The sequence below is a fragment of the Talpa occidentalis genome, unplaced genomic scaffold (assembly GCF_014898055.3).
Source record: "Talpa occidentalis isolate TD23 unplaced genomic scaffold, MPIMG_talOcc4v2.1 talOcc4.7, whole genome shotgun sequence".
NCBI classification, from domain to species: domain Eukaryota; kingdom Metazoa; phylum Chordata; class Mammalia; order Eulipotyphla; family Talpidae; genus Talpa; species Talpa occidentalis.
In genome coordinates this window covers 89,825,237-89,841,519 of record NW_023605083.1, presented here as the reverse complement: position 1 = coordinate 89,841,519, position 16,283 = coordinate 89,825,237, and the positions used below count along the sequence as shown (strand labels likewise).

Here is a 16,283-nt window from a genome sequence, read left to right as displayed (position 1 = left end):
GTTAGTGATGGTGAGTGATCACTAGTTGCACTACTCCGGGTCAGCTTGCTGACAGCCACAAGGGCTTGTTCCCTCTTCCCTCTTCCATCTGAGGACATCTGGTTCATGGCCTGCCGGGGGTGGGAGCCCAGGCTGCTGAGGTGTGGGTTGCCTGAGTGTGGGGGCGGGGAGGATGGCTCCTGTGCTGTGGCCACAGCGATGCTTCCTGCAACAGCCCTATTTTAAAATGGCTTCACTTAGGTGTGTTTTTTAGCGTTGGTCCACCTGACAGGATGTGTGGAGTGTGGTCACAGCCCCTTCTGGGATGAGCTAGACCTGGGCCCTTTGCCTTCCAGAGAGGGCCCCCGAGGAGTCCACGGATTTTCCTGAGTCCTGAGAATCCTCAGTATTCCCGGGGGAGCTGCTGAGACTGGCTCTGCTGGAGCCGGTGAACCAAGAAACTGGCCCCTACCTGAGCACAAAATGCTGTGAGTGGCATTGTTGGGGTGCTGTTCTCACCTTTAAGGATTTAGGTGGATTTGTGTTTTTTCCCTCCCTGGGACTTTGCTGCAGCTTCCAAGCCAAGACCCAGGCAGGGGAGCTGCGCTGCCAGGAGGTTGCACCAGACACATCCTGGATGGGGAGGGACTCTCTGCTGAGACGTCCTGGGGCTCAGGCCATGGGTGTCATCCCGTGGAGTCCTGACTGGGGTTGGCAGAAGGACGGTGTGTGGGGACCGAGGCAGCTACTAACCAGGTCTTTGCACAGTCTGGAGGCTGAACTCCAGAGATGACTTCAATTTAAAACAGCTCAGGTGACAGGTGATGTTTGGTTGGAGGAGACTTTGAAGGGGAAGGAGATCTGCAAGGCCCCAAGGGGAGGACCACCCTTATGGAAATGAGGAGCTCTTGGGAAGACTGGGGGTGGGGGAGAATTGTACAGCTTTTAAAGAGTTTTGTGACCTAGGAATTTTGGTAATTCAGCGCTGTACCAGGTGCAAGAGTGCACGTGTGTGTGTGCATGCGTGTGTATGTGTGTGTCTGGGAGTGGAAGCAGTGGGAAGCAGTCACTGGTTTTTCCTGTGGGGTGGGGTCAGGGATGCTACTAGCTGGTCCCTCAGTAACTAATTGTGCAGGGGAAGAATTAACAGAGGCAGGTGGTGCTACTCCAGTCAGAGCCCAGGGGCTCTCGGGGGTGCAGGGGGTGTGCTCCGATGGCACAGGTGGGATGGCACGGGTGGTTGGACACTGTCCTGTGGGAGCAGGACCAGCCCTGCACCCCAACCAGCGCTGAGCTCCTTCTGCGCTGCAGCTGCCCCCGAGGGAGGATGAAGAGCGTGAGCAAAGAGGGACCTGCCCTGTCAGACCAGCCTTCCCAGGGGCTGGGCGGCCTGTTGTGAAGTTCGGGAGGGGCCTCCGGAATACAGGGCGTGGGAACTCCCAGGGGCGCAGCCCCTCACACCCAGGCTGTGTGAGCCCTTCCCACTGGCCTGCTCTGCCTTTGACTGACCCATCAATACCTGGGGTGTCACTTCATGCCCCCCCCCTTTCCCCTAACAGAGGCCTTCTCCTCCTGGTCCCTCCATCTGTCCTTGTCTTTCTCTTGGAGCTCAGCGCCTCCCCGGCTCCCTCTCCTCACTGCCCACATCTCAGTGCCCGCTCTGAATTCTCACCCCCACCACACTCCTCATGGTCGCCCCTGTGCACCCGGCCTCTGCCCGGCTGCTCCAGGCTGAACGCAGCTTCCTGCTGTGCACATGCCCCCTGGTCCCTGTGGCAGGGTGGGGGAGGCTGGCTCTGGCAGTGCCTGAGTTGGGCCCCAGGGGACCTTGGTCAATGGAAGGAAAAGTTCTTCTAACAAGGAGCTGGTGTAGTGCATGTGTGTTAACTGGCAGTGATGTAAGGACACCGTAAATGGTAGTAATTTGATTAGGTTCCTATATTACTTCAAAAGAGATAAAAAACAGTCGCTTTTTTATAGCTTTTCAAAAAAATTTATTTGTTTATTTTTGTGTTGAAATAAACTGGGGTGTAGGCCAGAGCTGGGGGGGGGGGGTGGCGCTGTTGAGAGAATTTACCAGAGATAGAGTGGGGAGCAGGTCTGGTGGGTCTAGTCGCCTGCTAAGGGACCAGCAGGCGAGACAGGAGAGGTCTGCTGTGCCATTTTTGTGTTAGCTCTTTGGCTGGGCATCACGTTCATGCTGTGACAGTGATGGCTCTGAGACTTCACCACTCACCATCAGGAGGCCCAGTTGTGTTTTTGGTTTTTTTTTTAAAATACTCTTGGTAGCAAATATCAAAGAAAAACAAAAATGAGAAAATGTAAGAAAGCAGACTGTCTCATGGAATTGTGGGATTAGTCTCTCCGAAGGATCAGATCAATTTTTCTCAATATATGACAAAATTAGTAGTAGAGTTTTTCTAATGTGCCGATAGTATGTGCAACTGTCACAGGGCCACTTGGGCCTAGACCTTGCTTGCCTAAACTGCCTGTTATGGGGTTCTCTAACTCATGGGAATTTCACAGAATCAAGCAGACTATGGTGATGGTGCTGGGTGAATTGGTGGTTGAAAATCTATGGGGACTACAACTGAGAAAAGAAAGCAAACATTGTAAGGAAAAAAACAGATTAAAAAAATACCCTTGGTAACAAATAATAAGGCAGATATTGGAATTAACATAAAAAAGGGGAAACCATGAGGAAGCAGACTGTCTCATGGAATTGTGGGATTAGTCTCCTGGAAGATAAGAAAAATTTTTCTCAGTATGTGAGGACATTCTTAGTAGAGTTTTTCTAATATGTGTCAATAGTTTGTGCAACTGTCACAGGGCCACATGGTCCTAGACCCTGCTTGCCTAAACTGCCTGTTATGGAGCCCCCAAACTAGTAGTAATTTCACAAATCCAAGCAGAACTTCCATCTTGCAGATGCTTCGTGTTTCCAGGCAATGGCTCCAGAACCAGCTGAAAGAAGATGCTCCCCCAGACACGGATGGCAGAGAACCAGGAGTGACTGAGGACTCACTAGCTGGCTAAACGACACCCCTTGGTGGAGACTAAGGTGCTCATGAACCACGTGACGTATGAAGAAGCTTGTCACCTGTCTGCACATGCCCTCCCAAGCACAGCCTGAAATTCTAGGGTCTGCTCCCTGCTGCCCACCCTGGTGGTCAATCCCACAAAACCAGGCCCCCTGTCATCCCTGGTTGAGAGGACACCCAGGGCAGTTGCTGCCTCTCCCCATTGTATATCCACACCAAGCACCTTGAGCTTGAAGCCTATTATTGTCTTATTCAAAACTTGTGGGGCATTAATTGGTGGCAGCCAGAAAAGACCCACCAGAATCTGTAACAGAATGGAGGGTCATTGAGCATGGGTGGTCCCTGGAATGTTTGTGACTACTACTTAGAGACCAGCAGTGAAGCAGGAGGGACCAGCAGTGAAGCAGGAGGGACAAGGGCACATGCTGACGCTTGGGTAGTGAGTGACACAGGTGCCTCAGGGGCTCGGGAGAGTGGGGCCTGGCCCGGATCAGGACGTGTCGCCATAGGAGAAGACATCTAAACTAGGACCTTGCTCCATCCCCTGTGGCTCTGCCTCACTGTGTCCTGGGTCCGGGACCCACCTAGACTCCAGTCACAGCACAGAAAACAGAACATACAGAAAATACAAGCTCAACATGTACAAGTAAAAAATCTAGATTTTGGACCCATGAAAACCATTCAACACTCCCCACCCCAAAGGTACTCAATTTCATTGTCTAAGCCAGAGTGGCCAGTGCCATGGCCCTATCCCTTCTGCCCAGGGAGGATCTACACCACACAGGCTCTGGGGGACATCTTGCCAGGTGCTCAAGCCCAGTTCCAGCAGGTCATTCTTGAAATGCTGTCACCCACCTGGGCAGCAGCCTGTGAAAGTCTGGGGACAGCAGAGTGGCATACCTGGGCATGGACATCACTGCCCAGTGAGGGGTCTTCAGAGTTGATAACTTCACAGCGAGAACACATCTCAGATGCCACTTGCTTAAAGAAGAAGAAACTGAGACTCAAGAGTGACCAGGAGAGCCAGGACTCAGGTGTGCAGAAGTCACCTGCCCAGCTGGTCAGGAGCCCCTCAGTGTCCTCCACTGTCCCCCTTCTCCAAGAAATCCATAATTAGGTAAGGCTGGTTGTCCTTCAGGGCCTGGTAGAGGAGATCTTTGCAGGCCTGGTCACAGGACCTGAGGAAGCTGAACAGCTTCCGCATCTGGCCCTGTGGGGTGGCCTTAGCCCTGATGGTCTCATACTGCTCATCACTCAGCACCTGCCCATGCAGCCTGTCCAGGATGGGGTCCACTGATGTCACTCGAGTCACCAGCTGTTCTCGATACCGGTCCAGGAAGTATGCTGACCTTGGTGTGCCTGGGGGTGAAGATGAGGCCACAGTGAATCAAGAGCAGTTCCCACTACAGCCTGCCCTGGCCCCACCTCCAGCATCTCCATCACTGCATCTGTACCCACCCCTCTCCCGTGATGCATCCGGCCACCTTGAAGGTAGCTTTGCCCTCCCTCATGTCAGCATCCAGCCTAGCACTCTCCTTGGGCTGGGTGCCATGTCCCCCACTTCATGGGCAGAGTAGGAATGTGAGGGACCTGCCCTGGCACATACCACTCTCCAGGGCCTACCCCTGTGGGCTTGCAGGGTCTCTTCCCTCCCTCCAAGGCCACATGGCGAGCCCAGCTCTGCCCCTGGCCCCCATGTCTCTCAGCTGCCACTGACCTGGCGGTGCTGGAGGATCCAATGGGGGTGCAGGTCTGAGGTCTCCTGAGGTCACAGAGAGAAGCATTTGAACAGTGCGGGGTATTAGTCCACATGATCCCCAGTCGCTTCCCCCTTCTGAGATCCTGTGATTCTGAGAATAAACTAGAGAAAAATTGTGATGGAATCTGGAGTAAGGCTGGAAGGGATCTCAGAGATTATCTAGGTTAATCTTTTCCTTAGGCACATGGGCAGTGGAGGCCCAAATGTCATGAGAGAGAGAGGGAGAGGAAGAAGGAGAGAGAGGGGGAGACAAATTGAATAACAATAATTTCTCCCACACTAGCCTAGACATGGCTTAACCCAGTCTCAGCCTAAATAGATCCCGGTGGAGAACTCACCATGTCCCTTACTTAATCTACCTGAGCTCTGGTATCTGAGCAGAAATTTACCCACTTGTCCTGGATGGACCTCTAGAATCTCCTAGATCAGACCCACTTTGTTCTGGATTTGCATGTCAAAATGAAGAGCTACGATCAGGAAAAACTAGCACTTGGAAGTATTTTTATATTTCAGTAGGAAAAACTATTTAGCCAGCAATAAATTAACCGGCGTAAATATGACCTGCATTGGGAGGGGGAGGGGACCCACATTCCTCATGTGGAGGAGACCTGGGAGCTGACAGACCACGCTCAAGGGTCATCTGATTGCGAGGGGTGGCCCAGGAGAGGGGAGCTCAGTTGTGGTGCTGGAGCACGGGGTTCATCTGCATGAAGGGGGGAGGGTGTCCACATCCTCCACGATGACAGGTGATCTCAGAGTCTCCCTGACCCAGCCACAGACGGAGCATCTGCCAAGGAAGGTGACTGAATCTCGAAGAGTTTGACAACCCCAATATCAGGGTAAAGATGGACAGAGCCAGGGATATCAGCTTCCTAAGAGGAGATGCAAGGAAGCTGGGGTCACGGCCTTCATGCATCTAAGGGCTTTCCCATGGGAAGGGGACAGATTCTTCTGTCAGCTCCAGGGGACAGAACTAAGACTGAGAGGAGGAAGAAACTGTCTTACTGTGAGGGAGAATACTGGGGTGCTACTATTTTTCAAGGACCCCCAGATGAGTCATGTGCAAAGATCACTGTACTGAAGCTTTCCAACAGCCCTCAAGTTAGACAATCTGATCCTCATTTTACACAGGAGGAAACTGAGGCTCCAAGGGGTGAAATAAATTTCCCAGGATCAGCCAGCAAGTAAGAGCCTGAGCAAGACTCAAAGGCAGGCCTGCCCGGGGCTGGCTGGTTCACAGCTGTGGAGTCTCCCACGCCAGAGCAGAAACGAGTCACCCTCCTTCCTCCTCGCTGTGCTTGTGGGTGGCAGCGCGGGAGGCAGGTTCCCCGCATTCCCACAGGTTGTCTCTACCAGGTCTATTTAGGGGTTTTGGGTCTTGGTGTTATTGGTGCTGGACCAAGAGATTGTGAAGTTTCTCTATTCGATTTCCTGTTTCCGCCTGAAAATAGCTGAGTGATTCAGGTTAGAGCATTTGATGTTGTCAAAGTTGACTTAATCCATGCAACCCTGTATGTTGCTAATTCTCATTCTTTCATCTTATGTCCAAGCTATCACAGGAAACTGCCAAAGATCTTGAGGATGTCAATGTCTATTAGTTCAAGGGCAGTGTAGGGACACCATGGTGTGTGGGATTGTCCCGGGCTTAGAGTTTAATTAACTGTAATTCACATTCTGGCCATGCCTGTGCTACAGGCATGGAAAAACCATGTCAATTATTTAGGCTCTTTCTTCTCCTTAGCAAACCATGGAAATCCTCTCTCTCTCTCTTTCTCTTTCTCACTCTTTCATACACACACACACACACACACACACACACACACACACACACTCTGACTTTCTCGACCTCTGACTGTTTGGACTTGTTTGTTTTACCTGGTCTCACCAAGGCCTCCCACACCACAGTCCCATCTTTCTTGTTCTTTATTTGCAGCTGGATCCCTGACTCCGACTGTCCAACGGAGATCTCACTGAAGAGCTGGGACTTCCCGGGGCTCCGGTAGCAGAGCTCCAGTTCCTGAGCAGAGAAAGAGCAGGCGTGTGTAAAGTCACTGTTCATCATTCAAGGGGTGTCTTTCTGAAACCTTCTTGATCCGGCCCTGTCCCCGAGGGACACTCAAATGATCTGTCTCGAAATAAATTGCCAGCTTCAGACACTGCGCTTTTCCTAATTTTCCACAAGTCCTGACGCTGAAGGATGATTCATAGTTGGGTAATCCATAGATGGATCAGGACTCATCCTAAACTGTAGTGACCACATCTCCTAGACCAGATTCTGTCTGAAGCAGTTACAGCTCCATCTGTGCTGTGCCCGCCTGCTACAGTGTGTTGAGGTTCCCAATCACTGAGTTGCCTCTGCCCATGAGAACTCCCAATCCAGAGCAAATCTCCATTCCTTAGACCTCCCTCAACTTACCCAAACAAGGTCCAACTATATTTAGTTTCTTTCTGACACCCTTGGCCTTGGAGCACCACGGCTCCCCATGCTGTTCTCTCGCAGCAACAAGTGCTAAACTGAGTTCAGATCCAGGAAGTTTCCTGTGGTTATGGTTGAGGGCAGGGCCCCCTATAGCCCTGCACCTCCCAGTAACTCCAAGTCAGACCCCATTGGTGTCTCCGTCCTGCCAGTGACTCTCCCTCCCACGACTTTCTTCTCCCTCAATAGCTCACAAATTCTCCTCCAAACTCCACTCACCATCAGCCTCACCCCAGTGCACCCTGTCCCTGGGGAGCTCTGAGACCTGCCTCACAGGTGTTTCCAAGCATGACCTCTGATCTTAATGAGGGGGGAGATGGGCTGCTCACCTGGGGCATTATCTCCATCTCCTCTGAACCAGACACGGTGAAGCGGGAGCCCACATAGAGGGGGGTCAGAGGGGGCGGCTTGTGTATTTGCACAAACTGGAACTGCTTTTCTTTATCATCTAAGGCCTAAGGGGCAAAGAGAACAGTGGTCAAGGGAGGAGGGGCTTCTGGCTCAGAGATCCTGCCCTTTGTTCTGAACATGGTCTGAGTAAAGTGAGGAGGGGCTCCTGGGTGTTTGTGTGGGTGGAAGGGTCTGTACCACCCCTGCCTCCCACACCCCATGCCCTGCCACACAGGAGCCCACACTCGTCCTCTACTGTGTTCAGGTTGGGAATCAGGTCACTGTAGCGAAAGGTGAGGGTGGGGGAAGGTGGCAGTCTGGGCAGGGAGCCCTCCCATTTTTTGACCTCTGGAAGGGCTGTCCAGAGTGCAGGGATGGAGCAACAAACCAATCTGGGGAGATCTTAGGGAGTCAAGATACCACTGCATGGCTGAGCAGGATGATTCATCTATTTTGAGGTTACTACTTCATGGAGACCCATTCTTGTTCCCAGTGGACCCATCCTGGGGGCTCTCTGGGTGCACTGGTGTCTGCACATGACCTGGACTTTCTGGTCTGAGTATCACCTTCTGAATGGAGCAGTCATTTGGGATCAGGTAGAGATGGAAGTTGACTTCACCAGGACGGAGGTGATGGTAGAGCATCACGGTGGAGATAATGGGAATGAAATTCCTTGTAACTGGGAATATTCTCAGTAGAACTCCCATGGGGGAGAAGCTGGGGTTCTCCAGGACTATGTAAGATGCCTCCACCCTTGCTGGCTCCTCCAGCAGCATCTCCTCCTCTTTGAAGTGGGCCACATGGAACTGGGATGTGTCCACATGGTTGCCTGTCAAGGAAAGGATTTGAGAGGTGAGGATGTGGTGCCCTCACTTGGCAGGCTTGGCAGATGCAGGTGTCCCAGGATGCAGGCCTTCCTGTGTGACTCCTCAGGGGAGGCAGGTTGTCTGGAATTGGGATCTTTGGGTGCTGAGGGCCACACCATCTCTTGGGTAGAGCACCACAAGTAAACCCTGGAGTGACACCCACACCCAAGACCAAACCGTAGTCCTGGAGCTGAGAAGGATCTTGGTCCCTTGGTGACAGGTACTGGGGAGCATTTGTAATTATGAGGATTTGGAATGATGCTGGTAGGTTTGTCTCCAGACAGGTGGATCAAGGAAGACATAAGGACTTTGGGGAAATGGAATGATCCAGGGCTGTGTACATTTATCAAGTGTTTGATAATCATTCAAACCCACAGTTCAAACTCATGTTTTGGGGAACGAACCCCTCCTCTGTCCTCCACCGTTGTGTGGTTCCTGGCAGGAAGGAGGTTGCATCTCTCGCTGAGAAGCTGACCTCCCTGGCAGAATGACACAGGTGCGACACCTTGATAAGTGGATGCTCTTAACTAGGACCTTGGTGGCAGGGTGGGGGCGGATATGGAAGCACAGAGGAAAAGACAGAGATAGTTTTGGTGCAGCAGTGGAGTCAGGAGTCTGTGCCCCACCATGGTAGGATAGTCTGGCTGTAGCTGTTTCTGCAGGAGTGGGCTGTCTGTATTTTTCATGGTGTGACCTTGCCCATTGTTTCTTGCCATCAAGGCCCCCAGCCTTTCACTACAAGCTTGTTGCCTAATCTTTTGTTAAGACTGCAAGCTAGCCCCTATCACCCTATATATTCTTTTTTGCCTAAATCAACCAGAATTGATTTGATTGCAAGACCTCTGACCAGGTGAGGACGTGATGCCACAGACAGAGGTGCCATTTGCTATCACTGGCATTTTCATTTCCCTCTTCCTTTGAAATCCTTACTTGTAAAACATTATTATTGTTGCTTTATCCAGTCAATGTTTTGCTATATATATATATATATATATATACACCCATGTATTTTGCAGTATCTTTGCTAATGATGCTGCCTTGCGGCTCTTCCCTTCCCTGTGGGCTCTTCTCCTTTGTCTGAGAACATTCTTTACAATTTTTTTTTTTTTAGAATTCATTTGCGGAATATGTCTTGTTTTAGAATGTCTATTTTTCCTTAAATAGACATTTTATTTTTTTAAATTTGTTTTCAAGATTTTATTTATTTTTGTACAAGAGCTGGGGTACAGGCCAGAGGTGCTGGAGGGTGAAAGGAGTCACCAGAGACAGAGCAGGAAGCAGAACAGGCAGACAGAACAAAAACACTGCCAAGGGGAGCAGCCGGCAAGACAGAAGAGGTCTGCCACACCATGTGGGTATCTCCCTGGCCAGCTGGGAATCAAACTTGCACTGCAGAGGCTTCATAGCTATGAAGCGATGAAGCTATGTGCTTCATAGCGCTGTGCTCAACCTGCTGCGCCACTGGGGAGGCCCTGCCTTTAATTCTTGATGACAATTATTTTCTTAGCACATTGATGATATTTCATTGTCTTCTGCCTTCCATTGTTGCTATTTAAAAATCAGCTGTCAGTTCCTCGAAGTACCTGCTGGATACTGTCCGGCTGCTATGAAGGCTTCCTTAGATTTGGTATTCTTCAGTTGCAATGAAATGGGTGTATTAGTGATCTCTCTCTCTCACTTTTGTTTTTCTATTTTCTTACTCTAATTAGTCATGTCTTTTGGCAATTCTGGAAATTTCCTTGAATATTACATCTTTTCCATTTTTCTTTATATCTTTCTGGAATTCCCATTCAATGTTAGGTAGTTTCTTTCAAAACTTCATTTATCAATTCTCCATGGTATATTGCTCCTTTCTCATATTTTAAAGACCATTTCTTTGAGCTTTAAAATGTTTATTATGTGTCATGTTTCTAGGAATTTCAATGCGCAAAATCTTTATGGGACTTATTCTAGTCCCTATCGTTTTTCCAGGTTTCCACTTGTGGAGTCTTGTTTACTGAGCAAGAGATATTTAACTCTGAGCATATAATTCTTGGAATTTTATCTGTGGGAAGTCTTTGTAGGTGAGAGAGCTTGGGATAACTGTGCTACCCTTTGTGAGTACTTCTACTGGGAAGCCCCTCTTTCACGGATCTGGATGGCAAATGTATTCTGGTCGCACGGTTTTTCTCCCAGCCTGGGGGAGTAGTAATGACCTTCTATTGGTTGCTAGTCCAGAGGAACCCTACTATTCCTTGTTAGCTCACATTGCCTTACTTTGCAAATAGTGTTGTCTTTGAAAAGTCTTTGAAAAATCTCAACTGAGTGTATCATTTATTCCTCTGTGGTAGCCTGATTGCCACAATGCATGTAAAGATGATATTAGGTGTTATTCTTATTGTGGAGACTAGCTCTATTTAGGAAAACTTTCAAGTAACTATGGTGCTGGAAGAAAGAAGTGCTTCAAAAAAGATAAGCCATAGCAGAGTGGAATGAGGGAAAAGCTGTCTCCACTTCCATGACCCTCTCTCAGTCTCTCCATGGAAGTCACCAGATCCTTCCCCAGGACATCCTCATCAGAAGCCCCTTGATGGCCCATTATTACCCCCATCACCTCCCCCCACCCTCTCTCTGCTTACCTTGGAGGGACACAAAGTGAGGCAGGTACACAGCTGCCACAGCTCCTGGCTCGGCCTTGATGTCAAGCAGAGGGCCTGCCACCATCCAATTGTCCTGGGGGACAATCATGCCCAGGAATGGGTCCCAGGAACAGAATTCAATCTCGATGGTCACTGCCCTTCTCACCACAAAGTGGAGACCTGTGTTGGGCCAGTGGTAGGAGCCAGCCGTGGGGATGCGAACTCTGTGAAGAGTGAGGAGAGGTAAATACTGAATCACTCTACACAAATTCATGAGCCCCTGATGGATGCCAGATCCCTTGCAGGTCACAACAGCTGCAGCCGAGAGCCTGGAGGTTGGAATCAGATGTGTATGAGCGTGAGCCCGTACTCCTGTGCACTAGGATTATGAATCCCTGAGCAAGTCATCAAACCTCTCTATCCTCAGTTTTCTCATCTGTAAACAAGGAAAACAGTGACATCTCTCAGCACCTACTCAGAGTTGTGTGTAATGAATGCCAGATGCACGGGGACATTGTGGTCATTGCCTGGAGTGGTTAGCTGTTTCTCCAATGGTGATGAAATAATAATGTGCTTTGTTATTAAGGGGCTTATTTTCCAATAATAACAATCAATATGCTAATATCAATGATAAACTCTTGAGATTGAAAACAATTTTTTGAACTTCTACAAGTGGTAAATGGTGGGGTCCCAGGGTCTCAATTTCTGTAGGGTAGTTGGGAATGGCATTAGCTCCCAGCTGAGAAAAATCGGTGCCACTGACTTGACATTTGTCAAGGACAATGTGTTATGTGAGAGACCATGATCATGACTGTAGACATTTATTTCTTATGACTGGAACCCCTCGGGGACAGGACTGCATTTTCGCCTCAGGGTTCGCTGTTACTAATGTGGTAGTGAGCACATAGTGGATAGTGATAAAATAGGAGCACATAAAGAAAATATATTAAATGAGTTTAATAGTTAGAACAAACCAAATGGAATGTGTTTGTTTTGGAGTCTTTTGAGCAAACAACCTGCAGGACAAACTATAGACAACTGAATACATTAGAATATACCCTGGCTATCAGTACACGATAGATTTATGTAAACTTTGTTGGGTGTGATATTTGTATTGCATCACAAAATATTTAAGAATGAAAACCATCTGCTATCTTAGATTTAAAATACTCTACACCACAAAAAAATGGGGCAAGTCAACAGTTGAAACAAATTTGACAAATCAGCTGTGGAAGCTGGATTATGGGTCAGTGTCAGAGTCTGGTCTATATTTTGTTTTGTTTGGATAGTTTTTTATAACACACCTCTTTTTGTATAATAAAAGGAATTACCCAGTATCTCAACCCATTGCTTGTCTGGTGGCTTGTTAGTGGAGAACACTCCTGGGACAGTGTGGGGACCAGTGTGGGGTGCTGGGGGTCACAGAGCCAGACAGAGCCAGGCAGAGCACCCTCACTCCCTCACTCACCGGTACAGGCTCCTTTCACAGTCAATCACCTTGATAGCAACATGCCCTGTGGGGCCCCAGAACTCATCTTTGGTCATCAGAGGCTCCATGTGCAGATCCCCCAGAGGGGCAGGGGAAGACAGACAGGTGGGTTCCACTCGTGCTACTTGACTGGGGCTTCCCTCTGGAACAGGCATGGCAGTGGTCAGTGCAAGGATCTCTTGTCTGCTCTTCTGTAGCCCAAGCTTGGCTGTGGAGGGACCCCAAACAAATCTGGTTTGCTGGACCATGGCAGGGAGTGTGCTGCAGACGCCACTCCTGCTCCTGAAGCGCCTGCTGAAGCGGCCCAACCCCACTGCCCTCTGACCTAGCCCTGCCCACTCTCTCCCTTCCCCTGGGCCTTAAGTGCTGCTCTCCTCAATGAGCTCCGGGCTGGCAGCTTATGAGATGAATATGACTCTAAAAGTGAAATATCAGGCACAGTGAAGTGATCCCAAGACCTCAGAAGCCCCGAGTGGGCCTTGGGAGGTGGGTCCTGGTTCAGAGTCTGAGACACGACAGATGTTTAGGAGAGGAGCTTCTACCAAAGCTGGGGTTGATGAAAGCAGAAACCCACCTGGTGGGAGCAGTGGAAGAGCTTGCAAAGGGCAGGGCTCTCGTAGGAGAGTGTCCTGTCCCACCCCACACCAGAGAAGGGGCATGGATTCCACTGCTGCCCTCACCACCCAGCCAGGCCCCTTCCAGCTACCTGATTCTGGTCCTTGCCGCTCGAGGGCGGGTGTGTTATCACTCATCTCTCCTCCTCTGGGCTTCTCCTCAGGGGTCGTCACACTTGGCTTCCTGGACACAGAGTCATTCCCTCTCTCTGGGGTCTGGGGGGAAGCTGGACTGTCTCCATCACACCCCACTTCAAGTCACTCATCCACATTTGAATTCTTGAACCCCTCCTGTCTCCTGTACTCCACATCTCTATGAAATCTCCCCCCATCAGTGCACCTACCTCACCAAAACTCGGGGTCATCTGATTCCGTCTCACACAATCTTCTTTCTGTCCCCTTCTCTCACCTGCTTGTCCTCCATCTTAGTCCTGAGCCTGGCCTCTTTGCTGGAACCACTACAGAGTTATCTGCTCTTATCCCTCAGTCCTCTGTCTACACAGTAGCTGATCCTAAGTATGAACCTGGCCCAACACATTACTGCTGAAGCACTGAAATATCTCTCTGTTGTTTTGGGGTAAAAATGGAAGTTTTTAATAAGAACCAAAAGACCTTACTGTGCTCCTGCTTCCCTCACCTGTGCCGTCTTCCTGCTCACCCACCTCTGGGAGCGATTGTCAACTTGCTAAAATTCACCTCGAGTGCTGGTTAAAACAGAGATTCCCAGCCTCCCTGGTGGTGCAAGGGATTGAGCACAGTACTGAGAAGCTGTCTGCAGCCTCTGCAGCGTGAGTTCGATCCCTGGCCGGCCAGGGAGCAACCCACATGGCGCAGCAGACCTCTCCTGACTCGCCTGCTGCTCCCCTCAGCAGTGTATTTCAGTCAGTCTGCCTGTTCTCTCCCCTGCTCTGTCTCTGGTGAATCCTCTCACCCTCCCATGCTTCTGGCCTATACCCCAGCTCTTGTATCATGGATGAATAAATCTTAAAAAAAACCCAAAACAGAGATTCTTCGGCTCCCCAAAGATTCAGGTCCAGCAGGTCTGCCGTGGGTCCCAGAATTTGTAATTCTAAAGAGCTCTCAGGGTGCTAGTTCTGACACCTGCAGGTCCAGGGATCATGCGGGGTAGCTGCTCAAACACCTGGCCACCTTCTCCCTCACAGGACTGAGCTCAGAGCCTCTGCCTCTGCCTGGATATCCCCGTCTCGGCTCAGTAAACCTTCCCGGCTCTCGTTGCTCACTCAGCTCCTTGGCACAGGGTCAGAGAGGCCCATCAAAGACTCACAGGCCCCGAATGCAACCGGGGGGCTTGTGCTGTCTCCCTGCTGGACTGGGCTCCTGGTGTCTGGCCCTTGCTGTCCCCTGTGAGCCTCACACTCTGTGGGCCTCAGGGACTGTTTGCTCCATACTTTGTCCTAAGTGAAATGAAGAAACTAAGAATGTTTAGTTTGCCTGAGGAGGAAGATGGGCCTCCTGCCCTTGCCAAAGGTTTTTTTTTTATACTTTTAAAAAGTGATTGTTATTTTTAATGAAGTACCATAGTTTTACATCCTGGTTAGTAGTTTGACACGATAGGATTCCCCCTCGTGTGTAGTCACTGTAGCTCTCCCACCACCAAAGAGTCCAGACTCCTCCACACAGTCCATTGTGCTCCCCCTCCAGCTCCCCTCCACTTCCCACCTTCCTGCTCCCCCTCCCTGTGGAGGACCCCAAGGTTTTCCTTGTCTTGTTTCCCCCTATCAGTCATTGCTTTCCATATTCAAAGTCTGCCCCCCTCATTCATGTTTCTACAGCTCCTTACTCACTAGAAGTGTTTGAGAGAGGAGTGAGAGACTTTATTACCCTAAACACACAGGCAAACAAACACATCAACAGCCTCTCTCTGCATGCTGTGCTTTCTTCCTGGCTCTGTCTCCCCCACTGCAAATTTCTCCTCTATGTCCTAGTTCTGCACCAGCCTCAAGAACTCAGCCCAAGCCCTGGGTTGGCAGGAGTGAGTGTGGTGCCCCCACCCCTTACCTCCTGTCATAGATGTGCAGCTGTGGCTTCTCTTCCTCCAGGGCCCTCAGCATCCCTGTCACCTCCTCACTCAGCCCGGCCTGGTCCAGCCTGCAAGCACAGAGGAAACTGGTTCTGCTGGGACATCATCAGGGCCCTCAGGCCCAGCATCCTGGAATGTGCCACCTCCCACAGGACCTGCCTCAGGTCAGGGTCCCAGGAACTGGGCTCTGAGATGGAGAGTGGAGTGAGGAGGATTATGGGGTGTTCTTGGTTCAGCACCAGGGCAGGCAAGGGAGGAAGCAGGATTGAGCAGATGGAGAGCTGGGCTGAGAGGCGTCTCAGTGGAGACCTTAGTTGACTTTCCAGGAGGATCAGGCAGAATGACTCTTCAGAGCTGTGCCAATATGGGAGGAAGAAGTATTTCTACCCCAACACCTGTCAGCCTTTGGATGTAGGTCAACCCCAGGAAGGGGAGGAGGCCTTGGATGAGAGGCCCCAGTGAGGGAGGCCGTCCCAGGAACCTGCTGTCAGCAGCATTGCAGAGTCCAGTGTCCAGTTTCTGAGGGAGCCAGGGCAGCACTTCACAATGTCCTCCACACACAGCCGTTTCCCTGAGGCCTAATGTGAGCACGTGGAAAGCCCCTGGCAGCTTCTGAGAGTGTGATGTGCCCGGCCAGGACCTGCAGGGACAAGTGCAGACACACTCAGCCAGGGCACTTGTTTCAGGATGCGGAGGATGAGAAGAGTCTGAGAGATGGGGTGGGGAAGGTGTCCCCCCACTACTCTCTTCCCTGAGCTGCTCCCCCCTGACTGGAAGGGCAGAAGGTTTCAGTTTGATGCCACCCCTCAGAGAACCTCTGTGCTCCCCTCAATCTGATTCCATCTAACCCCATGTTACACACTCCTGATTCGCCACATTTCCCTTCACAGCCTCCATGCAGCTTAGAAACACACACTGTGTGTTCACACCCGGGCAACACCTGTCCTGTTCCCACTGGGGTGAAGGTCAGGGGCGGGGCCACACCTGCTCACTCTGTGTCCTCAGTGTCT

General features: G+C 50.6%; 1 protein-coding gene across 1 annotated transcript in view; it reads right to left on the bottom strand.

Annotated features, from left to right (window-relative positions):
* Positions 1-3,074: 3,074 nt before the first annotated feature.
* Positions 3,075-16,283, bottom strand: part of LOC119231491 (NACHT, LRR and PYD domains-containing protein 1-like) — a 28,271-nt gene continuing 15,062 nt past the window's right edge. The window contains 9 exon segments of the mRNA XM_054688606.1: positions 3,075-4,379; positions 4,738-4,782; positions 6,655-6,796; positions 7,585-7,710; positions 8,212-8,474; positions 11,130-11,353; positions 12,598-12,826; positions 13,325-13,416; positions 15,252-15,341. Of these exon segments, the coding sequence (XP_054544581.1) occupies positions 4,093-4,379; positions 4,738-4,782; positions 6,655-6,796; positions 7,585-7,710; positions 8,212-8,474; positions 11,130-11,353; positions 12,598-12,826; positions 13,325-13,416; positions 15,252-15,341 (1,498 nt within the window). The 3' untranslated portion in view covers positions 3,075-4,092.